The sequence below is a fragment of the Aspergillus saccharolyticus genome (assembly GCF_003184585.1).
Source record: "Aspergillus saccharolyticus JOP 1030-1 unplaced genomic scaffold BP01scaffold_14, whole genome shotgun sequence".
Classification (NCBI taxonomy): Eukaryota; Fungi; Ascomycota; class Eurotiomycetes; order Eurotiales; family Aspergillaceae; genus Aspergillus; species Aspergillus saccharolyticus.
This window is the reverse complement of record NW_020290624.1, coordinates 398,967-425,268: the sequence shown is the minus strand read 5'-3', so window position 1 is coordinate 425,268 and position 26,302 is coordinate 398,967. Positions and strand designations below refer to the sequence as shown.

At 52.7% G+C, this 26,302-nt stretch overlaps 4 protein-coding genes across 4 annotated transcripts; 1 reads left to right on the top strand and 3 right to left on the bottom strand.

Moving 5' to 3' along the window:
• Positions 1-10: 10 nt before the first annotated feature.
• BP01DRAFT_356611 (putative copper resistance-associated P-type ATPase) lies at positions 11-4,254 on the bottom strand. The gene has a single exon (XM_025574998.1). It carries the CDS (start codon positions 4,014-4,016, stop codon positions 186-188), a length of 3,831 nt encoding a protein of 1,276 aa, XP_025431535.1. The 5' UTR covers positions 4,017-4,254; the 3' UTR covers positions 11-185.
• Positions 4,255-4,955: 701 nt separating this feature from the next.
• Positions 4,956-11,287, top strand: BP01DRAFT_415794 (transcription factor TFIIIB subunit BRF1). Its single transcript, XM_025579162.1, has 11 exons — positions 4,956-6,362; positions 6,393-7,271; positions 9,039-9,238; positions 9,303-9,601; positions 9,664-9,934; positions 9,984-9,999; positions 10,061-10,138; positions 10,203-10,334; positions 10,406-10,544; positions 10,676-10,805; positions 10,882-11,287. Exons 1-11 carry the CDS (start codon positions 5,375-5,377, stop codon positions 11,032-11,034), a joined length of 3,285 nt encoding a protein of 1,094 aa, XP_025431534.1. The 5' UTR covers positions 4,956-5,374; the 3' UTR covers positions 11,035-11,287.
• A 1,889-nt stretch (positions 11,288-13,176) lies between these two features.
• On the bottom strand, positions 13,177-15,763 carry BP01DRAFT_382570 (PDPK1 family serine/threonine-protein kinase; the record flags this gene model as incomplete). The annotated part of the gene is made up of 2 exons (XM_025577377.1): positions 13,177-13,521; positions 13,577-15,763. 2 exons carry the CDS (start codon positions 15,761-15,763, stop codon positions 13,177-13,179), a joined length of 2,532 nt encoding a protein of 843 aa, XP_025431533.1.
• A 5,446-nt stretch (positions 15,764-21,209) lies between these two features.
• Positions 21,210-23,847, bottom strand: BP01DRAFT_423334 (protoporphyrinogen/coproporphyrinogen oxidase). Its single transcript, XM_025579620.1, has 6 exons — positions 23,359-23,847; positions 23,170-23,239; positions 23,028-23,108; positions 22,620-22,970; positions 22,134-22,559; positions 21,210-22,070 (listed from the first exon to the last, which is right to left on the bottom strand). The coding sequence occupies exons 1-6, from the start codon at positions 23,439-23,441 to the stop codon at positions 21,489-21,491; spliced, it is 1,593 nt and encodes a 530-aa protein (XP_025431532.1). The 5' UTR covers positions 23,442-23,847; the 3' UTR covers positions 21,210-21,488.
• Between the last annotated feature and the right edge of the window lie 2,455 nt (positions 23,848-26,302).

The window sequence follows — 26,302 nt, the reverse complement described above, 5'->3', positions numbered from 1 at the left end:
CACAAGATCACGACGCCCCAGATACTACTGAGATTGTTCTATATCCTACTGCTCCCCTCATCAAGCAAATTTGCTTCAAGAGAAAATCTCCAAATATTCCATACATCAACTTCATTCATCAAATATACAGACGCAACTCAAAACGAGATGCATAACCCAGAGCCATGTTTACCTGGTTCCTAAAATCACTTCCTCCTCCTGAACTTCCACTCCACCGCCAACGCGAGACTACTACACACCACCGAAATACTACTCAACGCCATCGCCAACGAGGCCCACACAGGACTCAACCGCCAATGCGTCGCCATTTTCTGTTGCTGGTGGCCGTCATCATCACCAACCACCTTATACCCGCTCACGATCGGATAAAACACCCCGGCCGCCACGGGCACCAAACAGCAGTTGTACACCAACGCCCAGGCGAAATTCCACTTCACGCGGCGGAACACCCGCCGGCTGAGGCGCACCAGCTGCAGGATCGTGTCGAGGTTGTTGCTGAGGAGGATGAAGCTGGCGGAGTTGATGGCCACGTCGGAGCCGGTGGCGAGGGCGATGCTGACGTCTGCGGTGGTGAGCGCGGGGGAGTCGTTGATGCCGTCGCCGACGAAGGCGACGATCTTGCGTCCGCGTGGTGGGGGGGATTGGGCCTCGAGGTCGTCTTCCAGGTTGTTGCTGTCGGGACTGCTGGCGCTGGAGGTGGTTTGGATGGAGCGGATGAAGTCTGCTTTGCCGGCGGGGGTGACGTTGGCGCGCACGTGGGAGGCGGGGATGTGGAGCTGCGAGGCGACGGATAAGGCGGTGGTAGGGTTGTCGCCGGTGCACATGTAGACGGCGATTTTGTGGTGTTGGAGGGCGTTGATGACGCGGGAGGCCGAGGGGCGGATGGTGTCGGTTATGGCGAAGAGGAGGGCTGGGGTGAATGGTGGGTTTGCGTTGTTGCTGTTGTTGTTGGTGGTGGTGGGCTGGGTGATGCGTCGAAGGAGGAGGATGGCGGTGGATTTGCCGGCGGATTGGTGGGTGGTGAGCTTGTGGGTGAGGGTGTTGTGGTCTGCTTTGTCGTCGGGCTGAGTGGCTGTGAGGGCGTCGAGGAGGCGTTGGTTGCCGATGGCCGCTTCGTACTGTTTGTGTTCCGTCTTGTTATGGTTAGTGGTGGTGATGGTGAAGGTGCCGACCATGCCTTGGCCGCTGCGTTCCTCGATTTCGTCCACGCTGCAGGCGAGGTTGGATTGCTCGCGGCAGAAGGCTGCGATGGCCTGCGCGATGGGGTGGTTGCTGCTCTCTTCGAGCTTGCGGGTGACGGTCCAGGCGATGGACATGAGGTCTGGGTCGTCGGTGATGAGCTCTTCGTGGTCAGTCACCCGTAAACTGCCGCCTTCAGTCAAAGTGCCGGTTTTGTCGAAGACGATGGCGTCGAGGCGACTCGCTTCTTGGAAGGCTTCGCCGCCGCCTTTGACGAGGATTCCCTGGCGGGCTGCCAAGCCGCCGCCGACGAAGAGCGCTGTCGGAGCAGCCAGCGCAAGGCCACAGGGGCAGGCGACGACGAAGACGGCGATCGCGAATTCCAGACTCCAGAAGGTCCACCCTCCGCGGCTGACGTCGAGGTAATCTGCGGGGAGCGTGCCAGATAGTCCAAGCGAGAGCCAGATGACGAAGGTCAGGATGGCGATGAGGGTGATAGTCGGGACGAAGTGGGAAGTCAAAAGGTCTGCCACTCTCTCCAGCGGCGCTCGCCGGCTCTGACCTTCTCGCACCACCGCGATGATCTGGTCCAGCATGGAAGAGCTGCCAAGTGCAGTGACCCTGACATCCACGGGTTGTCCCACATTGACGGAGCCAGTATACACAGAGTCGCCCGTGGACTTGTGCACGGGCTTCGATTCTCCGGTCAAGGAACTCTCGTCAAATTGATAAGAGCCATTTCCGACTACCACTCCGTCCGCTGGAGGTGAGGCACCGTGGGGGATGCTGACCACATCGCCAATTTCCAGCATGTCAACGCTAACCCGCTGGTAGCTGCTGTCGTCTACCTTGGCTCCTGCTTCTGCGCCGTCCCCAGTAGATTGGTCTGATTTGAGCACAGCTTCGCTTGGTTGTAGCTTTCCGAGTGATGTGACTGCATCGCCCGTCTTGGCCTTGCTGTAGGCCTCCATGAAGCGTCCAGCGAGGATGAACATGGTGAGGAATACCACTGTGTCGAAGTAGGTAGAACTATGCGTGTTGGACGAAGATCCCATGGAGGCATCCATGATAAGGACAGCCAAGGAAGAGACATACGCCACTATGGTTCCAGCAGAAATCAAAAGGTTCATGCTACCAAAGCGGTAGAATCTCCGCAGGATTGGCACACGACTACCAGGGCGCCAGAGCGAGTAGATCTCCTTCATTGCTCGCACATGAAAGATATCCGCACCATAGAACATGACAGGAGTAGTCATGATGAAAAGCGCCCACTCAAGGCGCGACGCATCCCCAGCCCACATCGGCTCCTCCAGATACTTGCGCGTCGGGTTGTCCGATGCGACGAGCGTCATGAACACGATGCCAAGCAAAAACGTGGGGATCGCTACAATCAGAACAAAGACGAATCGAGTGAGTAGGCGCTGTCGTTCATGCCGTTGCATCGCCCGAGATCGATCTTCCACGCTGGGCGGGTGGTATACGGTAGCGGTGAACGATTCGTGCGATTTCCCGATGGTGTGCAGTATGGTTCTGATGGTGAGAGAGGGTGGTTTGGGCGTGTAGGTCACGGTGAGGATCGGGTTGTTGACGGAGAGAGCACCCTGCACCTTGACATCGGGCAGCTCCTCAACTGCTTTGAAGATCTTTTCCGGGCAATGGTGACAGAACATGCCATCCACATGAACGGAAACCGTCCTTTCTTCGCCGATCTCGCTCTCTTGGCATGCGCCCTTGGGAGAGATACTGTTCACAGAGGCATCGTACCCCAGGTCTTCGATCTTTTCCACAATAGCGTCAATGTTTTTACGATCCTGGAACTCAACTCGTCCACTGTGAGTCAAGAGGTTGATGGAGACTTCTAGCACGAACGGTAGCTCTTCGAGCCCGCGAGTGATGGCGCCCGAGCAGGAGCCGCAGGTCATGCCAGTGATGGCAACCTCTGCAACGTAAGTCGGTATGGCTTCTTTGTGTTTTGGAGCCACAGTAAGGCTCTGAACCTCATCGAGAGAAGCTTCAAACCCGATATCTTCGATCTGACCAACGATTTTCTCGACATTCCCCTGCGGACCGACAAAGACCACCACGGCACTATTCGTGAGCAGGTTGACGGTGATGTCCTCCACGAAGTCCAGCTGTTTGACTTCGTTGGTGATGCTGTTCGCACATGAAGCACAGCTCATACCGCCAATGCTCACGCGCGCCTTGAATCTTTCTTCTGAAGGTTGTGACGAGCCATGCGCTGATGATGTCTGCGTCGCTATATTCTCCGCTGAGGTCCTAGGCACCTGCCGCTGGGACACGCGCCCGGCTATCTTGTCATTCAATCCATCGGTGGCAACGTCCGAAGTCGACTGGTACCGCAAATCTCCATCCGACAGGTCGACCCCAGCCGCGAGCCTTTCGGCCTCCTCCTGCCGACAGGCATCGCAATTCTCGAGATGTCGAGTCCCTGGGGCCGAAGTTGCGTGCGCACCGGGCTGGCTGGCTGAGAAAATCGAGTCGCGGGGCAGCCAGGCGGTCGTATCAAAGTCCGCTACCACGGAGCCCTTCGGCTCGTAGCTCGTAAAATGATGCACATTAAACGAAGCGTCAATCAGCGCTCTGGCCAGGTCGGGTGGCTCCGCGCCTGCCGTGTGCATGACGCGGACTTCGTGCGTGAGTACGGACACATCGACCTTGATCACGCCGTCGATCTCGGACAGGACTTCATCAATGTAGGCGACACAGGAGGAACAGTGAATATTGCTGACGAAGAATGTGCTTCTCAGGGATCTGGCGCTGAGTCCGGGGGTGGTCGCACGGGGCGCGATGGCTCCGTTGGTAGTGGGCTGCGACATGATTCAACCACGAGGTGGCTGAAGGGATGAGATTAAACTCCCTTGAGGGTTTGGAAAATGTTGACCAGGAATGTTCTGTGGCTGGTCAAGGGGGTGTGAGGAAATGAGTCAGTCCATTCGTGATACTTTCTGATTGTTCCTGGCCCCTTAGTCGTGGATATGAATGGGGACAAAAGTGAGGTAAGGGGGAGCTGAGCATTTGAAATGGAGAAAGGATTCCGGGAAGACACAGATGCCTATTAATATGAGAAGCTTCAATACGGCGAGTGATATCATTTATAATCATCTGTGGGGAAAAGAGGCAACCTTGCGCGTTTTGTGCGCGGAAGATTCTGAAGCTCTCAAGAACGCACAAATCGCGCATTCCACTCGGATACCCGGAGATGATGTAAGTCAGTGTCCATGCTGTTGCCATTGACTCTTCCTCACACGAGCTAACTCTATCGCCGATGAAGACGAGTAGAGAAGTCAGATGATATCTTGCGCATTCTCAAAGAAGAGTAAATGTCTACTCCAGAGTCATAGTAATAGTAATAGTAATAGTGATAGCTGGTGCGGCAGATTGAGTGGCGAAAAGCTTGAATTGGGTAGAGATCTGATAAGATCGGATCTCCAACCCACTAGTCTAACTACTGAGTGATTATGTACCTCAACTCGTTACTTCAGTAGAAGCTCTTTTTCCGGTGTGCTCAGCGCATTGAGGCCATGCTGATACTATTGCGAACATGCTGATCCAGAATGGTGACTCCGTAGTCTGCGGTGGAAAAGAACCGCGGGTGTCGGAAAGCGTTGAGGGAGGATCGAACGGGTGTCATTCGAGATCTCGACGCGTGAGTATAGCACGTGACCATTCCGCTGGGCCACCGCGTCCTCTCGGTCGCAAATTTCACCTCACTTCTCTTCCCCGTCCATCCTCCTCTCTCCTTTTCTTCATCCCTACAATAAGACAACCACTTATCGCGACTTCAATTATTGGCGACGCGTAGCGACACGTCGATTCTTGTCGCGATCTTTGGATCATCTTCAGCAGGATTGTTCCTCACCTCGGATTATCGCAACTGGCTGACACAGAAATTGGTGCCCTGCGAGATCTGCGCTGACTTACCCCGCGTTCACCCCTTTATCCTCTCCAGTGTTCTTTATTAATTTTTTTTTATTTCTTCTTTGCTGCCCGTCATATACTGTCGGTTCCCGAACCCCGGCTTCCGCTCGGAACCCACGCAGATCATCTGGGCCATACATCTATCTGCCTTCAGACATGCATATGGTATAACGTCCGGCGCAATTTCCGACTGCACAAATCCAAACGCCTCATTTCGCGATTAGGCCTAATCCTGCAAAGAATACATTAACCCGTCATGTCCGTTCCAAGACCTGGAATGCGGCCTATGCCGCCCCGAAGTGGCCCGAGGGCGCCTTCAATGGGACGTCTGGCCAGTCTCAAGCCACCAAGCTCGACTCCCATCAGGCGTCCCCAGCCTATCTCCCGGCCTCAACCTGTCAGGCCGACAACCCATCCCAAGACCACTACCTGTCCCAACCCGGGCTGCCCTGCCCCTCAGATCGTAGAGGATGACGGACAGAAGGTTTGTTCCGGGTGTGGTACTGTCATTAGTGAGGCAAACATTGTCTCTGAAGTCACTTTCGGTGAAACCTCCTCGGGTGCTGCCGTCGTGCAGGGAACGTTCGTCGGCGAAGACCAATCCCACGTCCGCAGCACGGGTCCTGGTCGATTTCATGGCGCCTCTGAAAGCCGTGAGCTTACCGAAGCCAATGGTAACCGTTATATTACGCAGCTGTCCCGCGCCTTGATGATTCCGGAGAGTGCCTCAAAAGCTGCTACGCAGGTGTTCAAGCTGGCGGTCGGACTGAACTTCATCCAAGGTCGCAGGACCAAGACGGTTGCGGCTGTCAGTTTGTACATCGCCTGCCGTCGACAGGACGGCAACACGGTCATGCTCATCGATTTCGCCGATGTGCTGATGCTGAACGTTTTCAAGTTGGGCCGAACATACAAGGCTTTGTTGGAGGAGCTACGTCTCGGTGGCACCATCTTCCTCATGAATCCCATTGATCCTGAGAGCTTGATATATAGATTTGCCAAACAACTGGAATTTGGGCCTAGCACAATGCAGGTTGCTAGTGAGGCGGTCCGCATTGTGCAGCGCATGAACAGAGATTGGATGACTACAGGTCGTCGCCCTGCTGGTATTTGTGGTGCAGCACTGATTCTTGCTGCCCGCATGAACAACTTCCGCCGTACGTGTCGAGAAGTGGTATACGTGGTGAAGGTGACCGAGATCACCATCAATCAAAGACTCAACGAGTTTAGCTCGACCGAGAGCGGTGAGCTCACCGTGGACCAGTTTCGATCAGTTCAATTGGAGAATGCGCACGACCCGCCCTCTTTTGCTCGCTCTCGAGAGGGACGAAAACCATCGCGGTCCTTCAAGAGGAAACCCGCTGAGACCGCCGCAGAAATTGAGGGTGATGTACCAGAAGTCCAGCAGCCAAGGCGGGTGGATTCCGATGGCTTCGCCATTCCTAATCTGCCCATCGACCCGGCGTTGATGGCTACCGATCAAAATCAGAGAAGGCAGTCGACTGCCTCCGTGGCAAGTGACGCGACATCGGAGCTTGGAGAAGACACCGCCACGGTTCGCCCGAAAGGGAAGAGACCCCAGTTGCCTCCGCCATCGGCGGAACAAATCGCGTCTGAGGAGGCGCTCGAGAACGAAATGGCTTCTTATCTAACACAGGGCTCCAACATGGTGGAGAGCACCCTCATGCCGCCCAAGCCCACCGTGTCCGATAGCGCAGAGATCGATGCTGCTGAGTTCGAATCGGATCCCGAGGTGGCCCATTGCTTACTTTCTCCTGCTGAAGTGGAGATCAAAGAGCGAATCTGGGTCCACGAAAACAAAGACTATCTGCGCGCACAGCAGGCCAAAGCCCTGAAACGCGCCTTGGCGGAGGCTGAATCTCAGCCGGGTGCCGACGGCCGAGTCACCAAGCCTAGAAAACGCCGCAAAGGCCGACTGGGAGATGTCACCTACCTCGAAGGCGACGCAGAAGATGGAGATGGACGGAGCACCCGTGCTTCGACCCCCGCCGAAGCGACCCGTCGCATGTTGGAACGCAGAGGGTTCAGTAAAAAGATCAATTATCGACTCTTGGATTCTCTCTTCGACGAAGGAGGCAACGATGAGGCTTCGAAAGCCAAAGCCGAGAGTCTTAGTCGAAGCCAAAGCCGCAGTCAGAGTGTGGTGTCTAGGCGCAGCGCTAGTGTCGAACCCGAGGCGGCCACTCGGCGAGCTGGACTCGCCACTAATTCTACTCCTGTGCCTGTCATGTCATCCTCATTGCCTGCACCCGCAGAGCAAGCAGTGCAGCCCTCCACATCAGTCCCCATCATTACCACAACCGAACAACCAGCCGAGAAAGTCTCGGATCCTGCTGCCGAGCAGAAAACCGGCTATTCAGATGAGGAACAGGAGGAGGACGACTATGAAGATGACGAGGATGACGATGGGGTTGAAGCGGCTTTCGCCGGACAATACGGTGACTACTACGACGAAGGAAGTGACTACTATGATAGTGACTAGTTGGGAGTTAGTTGGGGATCATTTGGACAAGGATATGATGTCCGGGACATGTACTGTACATATAGCCGAGGCCTCAGCTTCCTCCTAACTTGGCGAAGAAACTAATAAGACTCATTCCAGGCCAAGGAAACCGCGCTATATATAGTAAGACAGGGGGAATTCATAGTAATCGTAATCAAGTTGGATTGAAAGCCCCTGCTGTTGCCCAACTTGGACCTCCTTCCAATTCGGGGTAACATCACGTGAGGGCAGACGAGTCTCAAACAACGCCTCAACCAGTTCGATCTTCCTTCGGCCCCCCTCTGGAGTCTGAACCCAGCACTAATACTATCAATTCGGAGGAATCCGAGGCTTCGAGCTTGTCGAGGCCGTCAAACCTGAACGCGCAACGTAATACAAGAGCAGCACATCACCCCCTGGCTATTACCAAAGCGCTCCCCGGGACTCTAAAAGCTAACCTCCTGACACTGCCAGGTTTAACAGCTGAAGAAGCCCCTCGAACTGTACAAGCGCTAGGCGTGATTCAGGCAAGGGGCATTTCTGACCTTATCGTTGGGCTTTGGAAGATGCTGCCAAGGTCCGAGGATAGGCAGCTGCTCTGCGCAAACAAACCCTGCTCGAGTAACAGAGTATAACTTCGCTCTACACCTGATCGTTCGAAGATAGAACGCGGCAAGGACAACGTCAACGCTGGCCTTACGATCACGGTACTATGCTGGTGATCTTTGGTTACACTCTACACTCCCTGGGGACGCGAGTATGTCCCCATATAACCTGGTTCCCAGGCGGAAATCAACCTTCCGTGAGCCATGAGGAATGTGTGAGGCAGGGTTTCTCCCCGATACAGAATGCACGAGACAACCCGATAGAATTACTGGATGTCACCATAGTCGTCGTCTGACTCTAGAGTCCTCGATCTATAGCTCTTGTCTGCCGTACTTTTGTGGCAATCCCGGTTGAGAGCCGAGCTTCTGGTATGGAGGGTGGTCGATTGACCCCCAATAGGTTAGTATGGCTTCAGCTATCAGTACCCGATTAGCGGCCTGCTCCAAGAAAGTTGACTAGCAAGTCGTCATGCTACGCTAGCTCTTGTGCACCAAGTCCATGTGTCCCGGATCCACCGTCGACTCCGCGTTGAGCCACCCCTTACTATTGTCGTCAATGGCAATCCACTTCAAAGCTGCATACGTATAAATACTGCCTGAGATATTGACGGTGGTGCTGATCATCTGCGTTTGCTCAAGCTTGCACGTTCCTATCTGACGGGGATCATGGCTAAGCTTAACATATATGGCCGAGGATTCGGCCTTCGCATGGCTATCTTGTTCACCTGCCAGCTAGCATTTGTCCTCTTTGGTAGGTGTGACTGTGAGTCGTTTCAGGCGCGGTATGCTTACTGGTTACTTGGGGTTTGCAGGTTATAACCAGGGACTTTACTCGGGAATCGTTTCTAACGAGAATTTTCTTGAGGTTGTGGATCATCCTGGCTCGGCCATGGTCGGATTCATAGTGGGTATATACAACCTAGGATGCCTGCTTGGGACGGTGATTTCGTTCCTGCAAAGTGACCAGCTCGGGTTTCGAAGGTCGATGTGGTTCTCGATGGCTGTGATCCTGGTGTGTAAGTTTCCATATACAGTGACCGGGGATCTGCTAACATGGACACGTTTTTCTGGTGCAGATTGGCGGCGCGGCTCAGACATGTTCATTTTCCAGGACTCAGACACTCGTGACCCGATTCTTCACGGGCATTGGGACTGGAGTGATGACAGCAGCTGTGCCGGTGTATCAATCGGAATTGTGCGACGCACGGAAACGAGGAATGTACGTCTGTAGCCAGCCTCTTGCAGTCAGTATCGGCATCTGCGTGGCTTATTGGTTTGACTACGGTTTGAGCTATGTCGACGGCTCCATCAGTTGGAGACTCCCAGTTGCTTGTCAGATACTCCTCGCAGTTGGAGTGGCTGTCCTTATTCTCGGGTAAGCTTTTCGTTGATCATACGTCTTTTGGTTATTGTCACAGTCAACCTGACTAGATCCAGACTCCCAGAAAGCCCCCGATGGTTGTATCGCCACAAAAAGGAGGAAGCTGCATTACGCGTGCTCTGCGACTTCTATGATCGACAGGCAGATGACCCAAAGGTCATTCAAGAGGCAGAAGGCATTCGCCGCGCCATCGAGGCTGACAATGCCCGAGGGGAGTACAGGTGGTCTCAGATCTTCAAGAAGGATGAGCTCAACACCGGGCGCCGGGTCTTGCTGGCCTATGGACTGCAGTTCATCAACCAGATGGGAGGTGTCAATGTGATTGTTGTGAGTGGGTCGAGTTGAGAAGCAGCAAAATCAATGCTAACTTTGTTAGACCTACTCGACAATTGGTAGGATGCTGGACACGAATCTTCTGTTGGTGTGACATGTTACTAATCATTGTCGCCTTAGTCCTGCAATACAACGTGGGCCTGGATGCCAAGTTGAGTTTATTGCTGGGTGGAGTCATTGAGCTCATGTTTGTCATAGGTATGTCTTTCTTCTCGAGTTCACCATTGCGCCACCAGAACAGATTGCTGATCATCCGCCCCAGGGTCCTTTTATCCCACTTTTTACGCCGATCGCCTGGGACGTCGAGGCCCGATGATGTGGGGATCGTTCGGGCAATTCCTATGCATGCTACTGATTTCCATTCTTCTATCATTTAAGGGTAATAAGAAGCTCGGCGTTTCCTCGTGTCCTGCCCGATTCGGGAAATGGTGAAGCAAACAGGGATGCTAACTTTCCTCCTTCCAGGAACCGATCTCGAGCGACCAACCGCCACGGCGTCAGTGCCGTTTTTCTTCCTCTTCATGCTCATCTTCGGAGCGTCTATCAACTGCATACCGTGGGTGTACGGACCGGAGATCCTTCCCCTGCATGTCCGCAACAAAGGGTACGAAATTCCCCGCCTCCGATCCACCACATTCCAGCTGGTGGCACCCTGCCAACCCCAACTATACCCAGGAAGCGAAACAGAGGGAAAGACTAACCAAAAGCTATTTTTGAACTGCTCGCGGGTTCTAGGTCCGCCATCGGTATCTCAGCAAATTGGCTGTGGAATTTCTTCGTCGCAATGATCGCCCCCGTCCTCATCCAGGACCTGGAATGGAAGGGGTACCTTATCTTCATGTGTTTCAATCTTCTCTTTGTGCCGGTGAGTTTGACTGCGTCTCATTCGTGGCAGGATGGCTTCTGCCTGAGAACAAGTCTAATGTGATTGGGTGGGTTAGATCATCTACTTTTACTACCCTGAGACGGCCAATATGAGTCTGGAAAACATCGACCAGCTCTTCATGGAAAAGAAGGCATACCAGTCTGAAGAATCGGGTCAGACTACAAAGGGGTCTGTGACATGCACGGAGGTTACGGAGATACGCCTGTGAGTGGACGTTCGTTTTTGAGGTGTTGTGCGGTGGAGTTGTGGTGGAGTTGCGGCGAGGTGGAGGGAGAAGTGTCGTTGATTGGAGAGACTGTATCGATGGGAGAAGGTGGAAGCAGGGAGCTGGTTGAGAAATGGATTCGAGCGATGAGATGAAGGGGTGGTGTATTGACAGTGGGGCTCGAGTTGTTTTTCATCGTAGTCATAAGTTCTTAATCGTTAGCAAATAGTTTATATCCTGTAGACACAAGTACTAGAAAGTCGATAGCTTCATCAAGGTTAGACTCTGGAATAGCGACGTTGGTCAATTGCAGGGCTGGTACGGTGATTAAGAGGTGGAACAGCTGGCTATGTTGTCTTTATCTTAGTGTCTGATGTCTGCATCAGTAGGACAAGTTAGTTGAATCCCCTGTTCGATGCCTCCTCCATTGAGAACGACCCCGGAGAATTCGATAAGTTACACGTATGAACTATACAATACAGGACCATACTTACCATACTCACAATACACCCTAGCCCTACCTACTCTACCTGATCCCCTACGAGATGAGAGAGGTATAGCTTTGCTGCTACTTTGTAGACTGCATCAAAGCAAGTTCCTCGATGATGGACAGAGTCTCAGGATTCGCTCGGAAATCAACCACCACGACGACATGGCTCAAACCTACTTCCGCCTTTAAAAACAGCCCTCGTGATTGTAGCAACCCTGGGCTTCACCTCTGGAGACCCGTCCGCCCTCCCCGTCCTCGCCCTCTGCACCGCCCACACCATCATCATCATCATCACCACCGTTATGGGATGGGGGTTTTTCGTCCGCACCCCCTGGGCGCTTTTGGCGGGGGCGATTGGGGATAAAGGATTCGGTGGGGTCTTGGTTCAAAGGGTTTCCTTGTTTGAAGGGGAGATGAGGATTGCGTACTCTTGACGACGTAGTAGTAGTAGTAGTAGTAGTAGTAGTAGTAGTAGTAGTAGTAGTAGTAGTAGTAGTAGTAGTAGTAGTAGTAGTAGTAGTAGTAGTAGTAACAAGTGCCTGGGGGGGGGTGGGGGGGTAAAGTTAGAGGCAGGCTGAACTCTTCAACATGGGTTGTTGATAGTCCCGGTGAATACCCAAGTTTTATGCTACCAAGTTAGTAGTAGTTATACTAAGTTAAGTTATCTGAACCTCTCTTTATTTAACCCAGCAATCCCCCGTAGTTAGGTGTTTTTTTCCCCAGTTCTCTCTTAGTCCCTCTTGATACTAGTACGCTTTTTGAAAAAAAAAAACAAGAAAAAACAAAGATCCTACCCCATCCACTTACTACATACTACGTTATTTCTGTCTGCTTTTTCAGCATTCCTGCATTGCTCGAATTCTTCGAATGTATTTGCATTTTCAAGTCCTATTAATTTGATAAAGATGTGGTCATCCATCCCTAAACCCAGGGGATGGAACCACAAAACTTGAAGTGAAAAGTTCCCCAGCCAAACCGCATCCTGCTGCCGATCAACACCATCTTTCAAAAAGGATTAGGGGTTTGGATTGTAACTCCCAGTGAGATGCACTCTATGGCATTCTCGTCCATCGACATCGAGACGATCTATATCACAAGATCCTGGATCTCGCCCCAGACAAAAAAATATATATATCAACAACAGAAAAAGACATATCGCGCAAAAATTGATTGATGCGATTGGAGTGGTAAACGGCCAGATGAGGGATATATATATGCATACTCCTTCCCATCTAAATGCAACAATCTCAACAGAGAAAGATATCGGAAACGCTCATCATGGCAAAGATGCAAGGCAAAACCACACAAATGAAACCACATCACTGGGAGATTCTTACACAAGATGCAAACAAAGGAAATCGACAAGTCGCTGGCTAGATTGTATGAGTGAGTCTCCCGCGATAAACAATAGCCCAAAGCAAAGCCCTGCTAGTAGTAGCAAAGAAAACAAGATTGCCAATCACAGCCGCAGGAAACACTCGGGGGATATCAAGCAAAACACACGCACGCGATATGTTCCAAAGACGAAGAGGAGAGTTTTGTGTGTGCGATCCTGCGCAGCGGACAGCATCTCGACTTTTCAAGGATCGAAGAGAGGCGGAAAGAGAGAAGATCAGAAAAGGTTTTGGAGAGAGTTGAAGCTCGATGAGAAGGGCCTAGAAGACCGCCGCAAGACCATTCTTCGAATGACGTCGGCTAAATCGCTTCTTCCCTTTGATCGAGTCCGTGTCAGTCGGCTGTTGTTTGACCAAGGTGGCACGTCCCGTGGGTACGCTTTCTTGCTGAAGCTCTGAGCTCCGGTCCAGCGTGTTCGCATGACTAGACAACCCGGATGACAGATCACGGAAGGCATCATCAGAATAAGAGCCATTGCCCGATTGTGACAGAGCCATCTCCTTGGCTCGGTCCAGAGTATCCAACCATTCCTGAGAGGATATGGCGGTCGTTCCTACACTACCCGATGATGGTTTGGGATCCTCGAACACGTAGTGTTTGTCACGCTGAATGTGCATTAGCAATGAGTTTGATCTTAATGGGCGGGGGGGTTGCACTGACCGTATCCACTACCCAACAAGAGACACCCTTCGCGTCTGTTGATGTCCGATATGTCGTGCCTGGAGTAAGGAGTGACAGTTCCAGCTTCGCCTTCTTTTCATCGCCGCCGGACGCTGCCATGATGATCCGGCCGGACGACGTCACCATGACCAAGCGCTGCCGCTTTTTCGTTGTGCTACCACCGAAGAACCGCGAAAACTTGCGAGGCGCTTCGTATTCGCCTCCATTCTTGGAGACCGGACTGTGAGCGGCGGGCGAAGACAAAACGACCAAGTTGCCGAGTTTGAGGATCCGTTCATTTGTCTTGGTTAGCACGGGCGACCATTCGATATCAAGCTGACTCGGCGGTGGGAGTTCGGTCACTAATCGCGGAACGACCCTCTGACTAGCGTTGTTGCTGACGGAGGCGGCGTTGATGCTGGCGGGATATTTCTCGCCGTTGCCGCCGTTGTTGAGCTTGATGGGCTCGCGCGGGGGCGGAACATATGCCTTGAGGCGAGGCGCTTTTCGCTTCCACAAATCTGGGCCCCAGGTGATCCCCTGGAAGAATTCGTGGTTCTTGATGTGTTCAATGGGCAAACGGCGCGCCGGGTCCAAGACCAGTAGTCGTTCGACTAGATCGCGCGCCACGGCAGGGAAGCCCGGAGGAAACTCGTAATCGAGCGCGACGATCTTCTGGAAGGTTTGGTATTCGTTCCCGGCCTTGAAAGGCGGTCGGCCGGCTAAAAGCTGGAAGATGATGCAGCCAAAGGCCCACAGGTCACTTGCCTTGCAGGCATTCTTGTCTGTCAGAAGCTCCGGACTGACATACTCGGCGGTGCCAACAAAAGAGCTAGCGCGTTCGTCCTCGGGGATCTCGGTCGCATCGAGCGGCGGCATCCCGCTGGAGGTCGGGCCCGGTTTCCGCTGGGTCTTGAGGATTTTGGCCGTCCCGAAATCGGTGATCTTAATGTGCATCTGCCCGTCGAGCAGAACGTTCTCTGGTTTTAAGTCTCGGTGGATCACGCCACGTTTGTGCATATAGTCGATGCTGTCTAGAATCTGGGCGCCGTAGAATCTTGTGCACTCCTCGTCAAAGGTGGTCATACGCTTCAACACCCCAAGCAGCTCGCCTCCCTTGCAAAGATCCAACACGAAGTATAAAGACCGTTCGTCCTGGAATGTGTAATACAGCCGAACAATGCCAGGGTGCTCTGTTAGCCGATTGAGGGTGTCCTTCTCGATGTTGACATACTTGACCTTCTTCTCCTTGATGATGTGCCGCTTGTCCAGGATCTTGATCGCATATTCTTTGAGTGTCTGCCGGTCCGTACCTAGTACGACGGTACTGTACGAGCCCTCTCCGAGCGTATGCGCGAACGAAAAGTCGCGGACCCCCTTTTTGATGTATCGCGCGACCGGCTTACCGTTCGCGTCGATCTCCTGCCGTACAGCAACGGCTGCACCCCGATCTTGCCAGTCCTCACTACTCGAGCTCGGGCCATTTTCCATAGCATACGGGGAGCCCGTCGACGGGCCCCCCCCTCTGTGAGCGCGAGAGGACTGACGCATCACCATCGGCCCATTCCCAGGAGGCAGTTGTGCCGTCCGATATGCTCGGTCATTGTGATTATTATCGCGGACGGGGACTCCTGCTTGGTAGGCTGCGGAGCCTCCGCGAGACTCCGCGCGGGCTAGACTTTCAGAGGCGGACGACGCGGCGGAATCGGTACGGATCCGATAGGAGCCTTCTCGAACTGCCAGTGTAGAGGTTGACCCATTCGCGTAGAATTGAGAGAGAGGGCGGGAGGACTGCGGACCAGGGTTTGGTTGCTGCTGGGATACATACGGAGAGTATTGAGGGGTCGCTTGAGAGGGTTGCGTGGATGGCTGTTGTGGAGGGTCTGAGTATGGGCTGTAAATCGAACTCCGGCTCTCGGAGGTCCTCAAGGACTCGACCGGTACAGAGGCGAGGGCTTCTTGGACTTCGGAGCTCGAGGGAGGTGCGGGCGGTCGAGGAAGATGGGTAGAGGAGGCATTTCCTGGATGCTCGGAGGTTGCGGGATCGCGTACCAAGTCGGAATCCGCTACTGAAGCAGCGCCTGCAGCGGGCGTTGATGCATCTTCAGACGAATGTATCGAAGCATTATCGGGGTTGGCGATGCGTAGGCCTCCCAGAGACTGGGAAAGACTGAGGTCCCCATCCATGATAAGGACTAAAAAGGAGGCGGTTTGAAATCGACAAACCGACCTTTTGTTTGTAGAGAATCGAAAGGAGGAGGAGGAGGGGGAGGAGGGGAGGAGGGGGGGGGGAGAGAATTGGGAGGTGTGCGGAATGAAAGGGGGTTTGCGGGCGGGAAGAGAGAATTGGGGAAGGTGAAGTTTGGAGAGGGAGGGGGGAAAACGAAGATGGAGGTCGGAAGATGGAGAGGGGAACAGTTCACTATATCCTGGATCATGCACCACCGTGGCACCCACCGCTCATAAGATGAAACGAGGAATGAAGTGGGAAAGAAAAGGATAAAACAGGAGGGGGAAGAGGGGAAAGGAAGCAGCAGGAGGATGGATTATTAGAAAAATAAAAGAGCGGACAAGAAGCGATAGCGAGAGGGGCGGCCGAGGGAAGGGGATGTGAACTATGGCGGCGGCGGTCGGAGAAGCATCGAGGCACAACAAGCGAGGGAACTGCGCCCAAAGAGGAGGGAAAGAATAACGAGAGAAGGAGTTCAAATGATGATGGGGGTATTGGAGGAGAGGAGGAGAAGGAGGAGAAGTTGGTGGAGGTTGAGGAACGAGGAAAGAGAAGGAGAGGGAAAGGAGAGGCAGAAAGAGAGAGAGAGAGAGTGAGGAAGAGGAGGAGGAGGAGGAAGATGGCAAGTTGATGGATGGAAAGATGATGAGTGAGGCTGATGGTTGGCAGCCTCAGGAACATCCCCGTCTTCTTCAACCACCACCACCAACAACAACTTCCACCACTACTACAGCTCACTTTACCTCACTTCAACCTCTTTAAACTCCACTATTCAGGACATCATTCTATTTACTACTGATTTTTCTTATTCTTCTTTATTCCCTGTTCAGTACATCTAACTTTCAAGTTCCCCGTTCACTATCCCGATCTCCAGTCACTCCATACTATCAATAATACTACAGGGAAGACAACGACCATCTCCATTACCAAGCTGATATGCCACTTCCAACCCTAATAACCATCTCAAAGGACTTGCGAGATGATCGTTTGCAGATTCTGGTCGATTGCAACTCCAAACCAGACCACAATTCCTCGTGACGTCGCTTTCTGCTCTGCCCTGCCCTATGATAATATATACATTTAGGTGTTTCAGGGTAACTCACGCAGGGACTTCCCCCCACCAGTCCGGCACATACCTACATTTATTCAATTCCCTTCAGTCCACAAGTCAATGCAATTTACCAGCGCCCCTGCAAACCAAGCTCGTACCCGTCCTTGAGGTGGGATTTATAAATAGAATTGCATCCCTATCCCGCTTGATTGATCATCAGTCATCATCGGACTGGTGCCTAGAGAACCAAGCATTGGGTTAGTATGGGAAGGCGAGAGACATAAGACCATCACTACTTCCACACACCCGGAGTAGCAGCCACCTGTTCACCACCCCTCGCTCTTTCTCAGCGTTATAACATGTAGTTTCCTCAATGCCTATTCAAAATACCTCGGACGTAGTGGGAGGGAGGGAAGGACAAGAATACCACCCGGGCATTACTCAAGACTACTATGCACTCTGTACATCGGAAGTTGAATCCGAGGCTCCCCCGACAGGGAAGTCAGAATTACATTACACCGAATTTCTACAAAGTAGAACCATGATCAGGTATAAGCTGACCCGAATCACTCTCGGAGATGGCGACCTCCGTTATCACCTCCAGCGGCTTCTCGCTCGCCATCGTCGCCTGGCGGAATGGCACCAACACGACCAATATCAGAATGATAGCAGCTGGGACGAAGACGACGAGGACGATGCTTTTCTGGAATCGGACTCAGACCTCTTCTCTGGCCCGTCTATGTCTCCATCGGACTCTATTTGCTATTCACCCCCAGATGAGTCTCCTCAGGATAGCTCAACGCCGCGGGGAAGAGAAGATGGCCGGATTATCGAGCGTGAGTTCCTACCAGTAGAGGCCTCCTCTTCGTCTGCGCCCACAATAGAGCCGGGCCCGCCGCCGGTCATTGGCATTATTCGTCCATGCTCTTTGTCATTGGGCCTTGCAGCATCAGCCGGCCAGGGTGTGACTGTCCGCAGTGAAGGCCACCTTTTGATAGCAGAGCATGGCACCCATCTGCACAGCGAAATTGACGTGGAATCACTGCCCTCACTGGGTAGTTACGTCATTCCTGAGATTTCTTTGTTTGATTGTCTAACACAGCTGACCACTGTGTTCGAGGGTTTAAGGCGCGATGATTTCGGTGAGGATATCGATGGACCTCAGTCTTCACGAACTGACCTCCACTCCTTGGACCCGGCTAATTCTCGCTCCCCTCCCCGTCAGTCAGACTCATTATCACTTGTCTCGTTTCCAACACGGCCGGATACCAGTACTGTGTGTCTCACCGATTCTGTGCTTACTATTGAATCAACACAGCAGCCAGGTATGATAAAAGTAGACCACGATTCGTGTCTGAGTGGAGAGAGAGAGAGGCTAATGTACCACTAAGAACCAGAGAACTTGAGTCGGACCCATACAGCACTGGAGCCAGCGGAAAACGAACGTGGCACAAGCTCGGAGATCAGAATCCACCCTCGTCCGTTGATCATCATGCCACCAGTAAGAAGTACGAAGCGTGTTCCACCTGGTTCGACAGACGCCGAGCAAGACCAGCGCATACTGCTGTTAGACGCCATGATCGATCGTCTCAAGGCCAAGTGGCACTCCTCAAGATTTCCGACACGCGGCCCGCGGGGTATGCTTTCTTTGAACAATGCTGTTCTGAGCCGTGGCAGTCGCGTAGTCGGTAATCACGATACTGATCAATCAAGTGATTCCATGACTGGGGCACAGCGTGGCGTTCACTCAGGCACAGATGCACGCAATCTCGGTCGCATCGCTGATATTGGAGGCCCTAAGCATAGCCAGCGTCCCACGAAGCTGGTTAAGCTCAACGGATCCAACCTTGCTCTTGATCGGCAGCCGTCTCCGGAAGCTCAGAGAGGCACTGATCCAAAGCCCCGAGTGCCAGGTCCAAGCAGCGGGTTCACTTCCTGTCAGGGCAGCGGGGATCCACCTAGAACCACTGTCGACAATCATCAGGTACGCGCACATTCTATTCTTGGGCACAGCCAAGGAGAAAAGCCGCAGGGCTGATCCATCTGTTTCTACTAGGCCCGGCAGGAAAACCAGCCACCCGGGCTTGACTTAGTGGTGCCTACAGCACTGGCTCAGTCATCGGCTCCTGGTGGCGGTGAGAAGCCTCACGTATCCACGGTGTCAACCGGGCAACGTCTCAGTATGAGCACGGGAGCTCCAGCCAGACAGCGCCGCCCTCAAGAGATTCACAGAGAGGTACGTACGCTCGCACGTTGCTTTCGCTGAAGCAGTTTCTGATGATTTCTCCATTGGACAGAACCTAGGAGCGGCCCTTCACTCGATTGATGTGGAGGCGAGGGAGTTCCAGAAGTGCGTCAACGCAATGATGTTGCGGATGCTGTCAACCTCACGGGCAGAGGAGTTCGAGGATCTCGAGGATCTCGAAACTCTCGGAGAGTAGGACATGTCTTTCCCTTCGGAAGAGCGGAGCCTCGTAGAATCAAGCTCGTGACTGACCAGTCGGGAGCAGTCCTGCGGTTTTGTCGAGTATGGAACGGGTGGACAGAGGAGAGGCAGGTCATCTTTCAAGGTGCAGCTCCTGTCATGCACTCGGTTGGGGGAGGATGAAAAAGGCATCACCTCAGCGGACGGGGAGAATTGTGCCGAATACTGGTTTGTGCAGATCCTTGGCATGGACTCTTTTACTTATGAACAAATTGCATCCTTGACTTAATGTTCAACCTCAATGCATTGTCTTATGATGGATCTGATGATCCGATGCAAAAAAAAAAAATGTTTGTCCAAATCTATCTTTGGTACTCCGTAGCATTCATGATTTGGTAACAGTAAACGACCTTGCCCGGACTAGTGTTTGAGTGTACCAGCCGCCCTCGACTCAGAGGCCACGACAGCAAGCCTCCCTCCCTCATATAAAGAGTAATCAGTAGATGAATCGAATTTTGCGCTCAACAACAACCAGTCCGGAGTCAACAAAAAATCAGTCAAACCAATCGGTCTCAATCTGTCGCCATCGCAGGCCCGGCTGTCGTCACTTCAATTCGTTGCAAGCTAACACAGCCGAGTCTGAGGTGGATGTTCTTGGATGATGGCAAAGCACTTACGCGTCCCGGTTGTTCCTGATTTATCTTTCAGTTTGACGTCGGCACTGGGTGGATCCCCCCTAATTTGACCCATCAGTGTTCTGGACTGAGTAGGATACCTGAGGCAGAATTCGTATTAGTCATTGGGTAACGAAGTTGATCTGCAACCACAACCACTATACCTACGTTACCTGAATGTACTCTCATCGAGATGGGGTTTGACTGAATGATGTATACTATACCTTAGTCAGTACCTTATGCACTGTGTAACATAGTATCTCGAAGCTTCAAACTACTAGTTATTTCATACCTACCATACTTAACAAGTGTGAAGACAGAATACTACTATTACTATCTACCTATTCAGTGAAAGTTAGTGTGCTCTTCCCTACGAAGTATACAACCTTACACACAAGCCTCTACCTTAAGTCCCAAAAGACCAACCCCAGCCAGTAACATTACACACGACACACGACACACTACACAGTATAAACTGGCGAGCTGAAAAATCGCCCGACAGTCTGGTCCATCCATACATGGCATGATCGCAGCACTAAGTAGCAGACTTGAGGGGTCTAGCGCGGGGCGTCGGGACTGGAATATCAGACTCGATCAGCCTTACCGTACGCATCTGCGACGGTCTGGGCGAGGAGTAGTGAACTGACTCTGTCCCGAGTACTCCGGACCGGTAAGAATATCTCTATGAAACCACGGTGGATTCGTTGTCAAAGAGGGTGGTGTGCAAGGTGTAGTTGTACTGCACGGCACCGGGACACGACAGATCGCAGCGGGCGGGGGAGATTGAGTCCCCTGCTGCTAGTAGTACTCCGTATTTAGGGTCTTAGTAAGTTCAGTGGCTACTAGATACTAACCGATGTAGTTACAGTAACTACATAGTTGTCAACGGGGCCATCGACGGAATACCAGTCTGTCGGCGGCAAGGGGAGTTTGATGGCAGTGTGCAACTCCAAGGACCCATGTGTCCAATGGCTCGATCGGGCAGATCTCACCAAACATCCTCATGCAGTCTGGCTGAGAATAGCACGAGAGACGTCTCACAGCTGGACGAGCGAACAGCGTTGGGTTCGCCCCAGATATTCAATATTTTCATCGGTCTTGCTGGAATCAAGGCCGATCAGACCTGGCTGGACCTCAAGTGGTGGCCCGGTGGAAATGGCCGAGAATCCAAATAGAACTTGGCGAGATCGGAAAGTACCGGTCCAATCTCGCAAAAAAGTTGGGTTACAAAGGACAGACGCTCTAAGAGGATTCTTGCTCATTTATGGGTCTTGGGATATTCTAGCAACTTAGTTATGTAGAAGAAGAGAAAGCGGATTATTGCACCATCACTTAGAACAGCAAATATGCCAGCATAGATATCTCCCGTACATCGCTCTCAATCAGACAGAAAAGGGAAAGGTGAATAGAATGTGAACAAACAGCTGGTTTATGGGTGGAAAAAAAATCAGACTCCCTGTGTATCATTTTTAGCCCCCGGTCGTTTCAAAAATATTATAATATGTGTCGTCTATAATCACCCCCGCCCCCGCTTAGTGCTTCTTGGCAAAGATCTGAGCACCATCGACCAGACGGCGCTCAGTGTTCTGTCTACCGTTGACGAAATCAGGGTAGTTGAGAGTCAGCTCAACTGCACCGTTGACAATGTTGTCAACAGCCTCCACACCCAGCATGAAGGAGTGGTCCTGGTTGCCGACCTCGTAGCGCCAGCTACCGAAGCGACCACGGGTCCAGATGTCCTTGGCCTGGAGCTTGGGCAGGATCTGGGTAAGAGCACCCTCACGCTCCAGGCTGGGGGTGGGGTAGCCGTGGTCGAAGCGGCGGTGGTAGGTGGAGACGATCTCGTCGGTCGGCTTGAGCATCTCAGTGTTGACCAGACCCTGGATACAGTCGGCCAGGAGAGTCTCGTGGTTCACGGCCTTCATGGAAGACTCGGAAACCTCCAGCATGATGGACCAGTACGGACCATCCTGGGGCTCGGTGTTCTTGGGCTTGGAGCCATCAGCCAGCTGCTGGGTAGCCAGCTTCTTGGAAGCCTCAGGCTGGTTGTAGGGGGAGTAGTTGGAGAAGATGGTGGCGCGATAGAAGGGGCAGTTGTCCTCGGGGAAGTAGAGCTGCAAGAAAAATCTCGTCAATGAAAGCTGCATGGTACTGTGTGGGGCCAAACTGAATCTTACCCAGCACTTGTCACCGATTCTCTCAGGGCGCTCGCCACGGATACCAACACCAATGACGTGGGTGGAAGAGTAGAAGAGCTCCTTGGTAAGACCAATCAACTCTTGGTCGCCGATCTGCTCGGCAAGGTAGTCGACAGCCATGGTCGAAACAAGCTTGTTGTAGCCAACAGTGGTGCCATCGCCGAGGGTAACGGTCTTGTTGTTCGCATTGACCTTAACGACCTTACCCTTCTCACCGAAGCGGGTCTTCTCCTTGGGGAGAGTGTTGGCCACGGCAATCCAGATACCACCGGTACCATCACGAGCGGGGAAACGGAAAGTAGCGTTAGGACCCCAGTTACCGGCAGTCTTGTTGAGGATGACGTTGGTCGTCACAGCCTTGACGTTGGGAGCAGCGACACGCTCACCTAACCAAGCGCATTGCATCTGTTCGCAAGAGATCAGCAATTATGCACGATATGCGACCAGCTAACCGAGCCAACTCACCTTAGTCGTAGGCACAGCCCAGACCTTGTAGTTGTAGGGTCTCATGAAAAGGTCGGCAATACCGACACCCATCTGGCGGACAATCCACTCGTCGAAGTTGGCGGGCTTGGTAGTGGCCACACGAGCCTCGAGAGCAGCGTCAATGAGACCGTCAATACATCTCACCTGCTCTTCCTTGGGCAGCATAGAGATGTTGTTCTGGAAAGGGTAGGGAACCCATTGGCCCTGGCAACGGACATAGGAGATACGCTGGTGAGTGTACCAGTCATCGTCCTTAGGAAGAGCTTCGTTGATACAGTCGTCGAAGTACTTGTAGTGGGAGAAGATAACGTGGCCACCGACGTCGAAGAGCTGCCAATGCGGTTAGTCGTGGCCATGGCAAAGGAGTCAGTCCTAAGGAGTACATACGAATCCTTCGGGGGTCACGTCGGTAGAGGCAAGACCACCAGGGGTCTCGTTGCTGTCAACAATCAACCAAGAGGGGCCATCCTGTATCTCGGGTCAGCATCGTCGGTTTCGTCGCTGGGAGGCCGGATGGGGGAGCTCGTACGATCTGGTTGAGACGCTTGGCGGCACCGAGACCAGTGGGACCGGCACCAATGACGAGAACGTCAACGGAACTGTGCGCAGCGAACACCTCAGGTCAGTATAGCTTCATGATGACCATCTGCCCGCGGAGGAGCTGAATTGAGGGGGAGGGGGACACCCATGGGGGGGACACCCATGGAGGACTCCTTACATGTCTGGGTGGGTCATCCTGCCTTGTAGAATATCCTGGAAGCTGGGGACGCGGTTCAAAGTTTTGCGGGCGAGGCTCAGCATAGAAGAGGAATCGGAACGCTGCAGGGAGAGGACTGCAGTTTAGAGCTTTTAAGGCGAGAAGGAGGGGAGGGAAAGGATGAAGAGAGAAGAGAGAAAGAAGGAGAAGGGGAAAAGAAGAAGACGGTGAGGGTAGAGCAAAGGCGGGGAGGGCAAGGTATAGGTAAGAGGTAACTAAGAGGACTAAGAGGTACACTTCGTACTGTGTAAGTTTTGGGTTATCGAACGAAACGCAACGCCGCCGCCAGTCGCGGAAGGCAAGACGAAACGTGACAAAGTGAGCAATGGGTGTGGGTGGAGACAGATGGAGAGGGCCTCAAGGCTCAGGCTGCCGGGCAGGATCTGTTTCAAGTTTAGGCCCTAAACAGCGGGAAATGAATGGGCAACAGGAACGAACGGGCTGGACCCATTTCCGTCAAATTCGGGACTAGAGAAAGGGGCAACAGACGAAGGATTGAAGGGAAAAGAAGATCGAAAAAAAAGGGGGAAGCTCCGCCCGTTGGTTTCCGGTTCGACCGGTTCGAGTTTAGTGCATCAGTGTGTGCCTGCTCCGTCCTACGGTTCGTTGTTGCAAACTTGTACTACCGTAGACAGACAGATCTAGGCTGGTAATTAACGATATTACCTCCTACCTTCTAACCTACTGATATTCAATCTCATTACTACCTGCTTCTCAAGCAGTTGTCGCAAGCTGGGTGGAAGGGGAGCAGAAATTGCGAGTTCAAGTGAGACAGGGTAATCAAAATTCAATAATATAAGTGGGTTGCTTGTCTGGTAATTCTCCTATCAGCACTCAAGCACCAGACCTTACTTTTAGTCTACCGTACATCGTCCAAGCTTCGCTCTCTCTCTCTCGGCAGACCCAGTCCTCTACTTTTACATAGTAAGTACTCCGTAGATTACTATCGTTATTGAATCCTACCGCGCAAGCTCGTCCTCTACAGATATGCACAGTGCCCCATTTCCCCATTACCTCTAATCCCAATTCAGTGCAGGCTAATATCGATGCAGGAGTTTCAGGAGTGTTCCATGAACCCGGCCTAGTTTTACCCAGTCACTGCCATCTCATTAGACTATCAAAGGAAATCCCCGGTCAAGACAACGATGCACTTCCCGATCAAATCACAGACCACGTTTATCTCAACATCATTGCTTGTCCGCGTCGATGCTTTGATAGATGTTCCGCAATTGTAGCACATAGATATGTGACGTATATCGTTCTCTCCATCACATCCCGTCCGATCTATTCCTGCCTGAGAGCTCCACCGAGATGAGTCTGAGTACAAAAGCACGGTTGTTTACCTGCGATGAGCAGGTCGATCAAAATACAACTACCCCTAAGAGTAGTGATCTGTATCCCGCCTTGGAACCCCTGATGTATGGGAAGACCCACGGCGCAAGTGACAAGAGGGCCCCAACGGGTACTGCCTACAGTCTATGTCTACTGGTTCGGGAAGACCTACTTTCTACACAATACTCCGTAGGACTGGGAAAGACGCGAATGTTATCAATGAACCTCGAACATCGGCAGTGGGATTGTCCCTCATTTGGACCCTTCGAATTCGACACGTTTGCTGAACCAAAAGACCGGCAATTCTGCCAGGGTCCACTGATGGATACGACTGAGAAGGGAAGGTCTCTGGAGATCTTCTTCCAGAAACTGAAGGTTAACGGTTATCACTTTCACTCATCACTCAACAGGGTCAACACATCCCCAAATTCAAGAATCTGTCGTAAACCCGGCGCAGTCAACGGAGTCCGCATCCACTCAGGGCCCCAGGGATCAATGCACTAGAGACAAGCTTCATCTTGGCCCCTCCCGCTGGCCCAGCTCGTTTGGCATTGATCTCACCATCTGACGTACTCTGGGGCACTTCCTCTCCGCTCGTTGTCGCAAAGAGCCGCGACACGATTGTGGCTTTGGGGCGAATGGCACATGAACAAGCTTCCCAAGTGAACGTCTTACAGCCCGTGGAGATGTGATAATCGCTGTAAATCGTACTATACGGAGTGCTCCGTCGTACTTACTAGGAGCATAAACTATACATCTGTAATTCATAAGGTAGGATAATACTCGGTCCTAGTCGGACCCTCGTGGGGTGAGGAAGCCGAGTCCCTGGTGGCTCCGACGGTCCAACCCACGCCGCCATTCAACCACGGCAATGTCGTCAGGCCCTCAGCCATCCGATCGCCGCATTCTCCACCAGCAAGGGACCTTCGCGGCGGCGCTATGGACAAGTGGCCGCTGAACGCGGGTAAGACAGTGCTTGGCTAGTGGGCGGCTTGCGTAATGCGGCCGGTGCCAAACTAGAAGCCATAAATTCTGATCAGCACTCGCTTGATACTCTTGCCTCGATTGGATCCTCCTGCAGCCTCTATCTGATACAACCCTACCACCTAAGTAGTGTAATTCTGTATCGTTGCCGGGAAAGACAGTGCCTTCTCTGTAGCCCGTTATGACTAGTCAATGGCCGTACTCCGTAGCTAAGGTCAGCAGGCGGTCCTCGTCCACCCTCAACGCCGGCCGACGGTGCGAATCAGCAGCCCTGAAGAAGGACAAAAAAAAAAAAGAAAAAAAAAAGAAAAAAAAAAGAAAAACTCTGCCACAGCCACTTCTCCATGTCGTATGGAAGCTTATGGCTGGCTGTTCTGGTTATTGGGATTCGAATCGCTTTCGGCCAACTGGATAAGGTGAATGGAAAAGGGGCTACTTACAGATGGAGTGTGGGGACCTGGAGATTGACACCAACCACCAGTGGCCCTCGCCACGAATCGCCACGAGAGATGAACAATTGCCTCGCCCCATGGCAGTTTCATGGATTGCCTTCCTACCTGGTAGTTGGATTGTCATTCGAGACCCCCGT

What these genes read in the sequence shown, in the direction of transcription:
- BP01DRAFT_356611 (XM_025574998.1), bottom strand. Translation starts at nt 4,016, where the DNA reads ATGTCGCAGCCCACTACCAACGGAGCCATCGCGCCCCGTGCGACCACC.
- BP01DRAFT_415794 (XM_025579162.1), top strand. Translation starts at nt 5,375, where the DNA reads ATGTCCGTTCCAAGACCTGGAATGCGGCCTATGCCGCCCCGAAGTGGC. An exon ending in CTGCATGTCCGCAACAAAGG is followed by an intron (nt 10,545 to 10,675) that starts GTACGAAATTCC and finishes CGCGGGTTCTAG; the next exon opens with GTCCGCCATCGGTATCTCAG. An exon ending in TCAATCTTCTCTTTGTGCCG is followed by an intron (nt 10,806 to 10,881) that starts GTGAGTTTGACT and finishes TGGGTGGGTTAG; the next exon opens with ATCATCTACTTTTACTACCC.
- BP01DRAFT_423334 (XM_025579620.1), bottom strand. Translation starts at nt 23,441, where the DNA reads ATGCTGAGCCTCGCCCGCAAAACTTTGAACCGCGTCCCCAGCTTCCAG. An exon ending in CCAAGCGTCTCAACCAGATC is followed by an intron (nt 23,109 to 23,169) that starts GTACGAGCTCCC and finishes CCCGAGATACAG; the next exon opens with GATGGCCCCTCTTGGTTGAT. An exon ending in GGGCTGTGCCTACGACTAAG is followed by an intron (nt 22,560 to 22,619) that starts GTGAGTTGGCTC and finishes TCTTGCGAACAG; the next exon opens with ATGCAATGCGCTTGGTTAGG.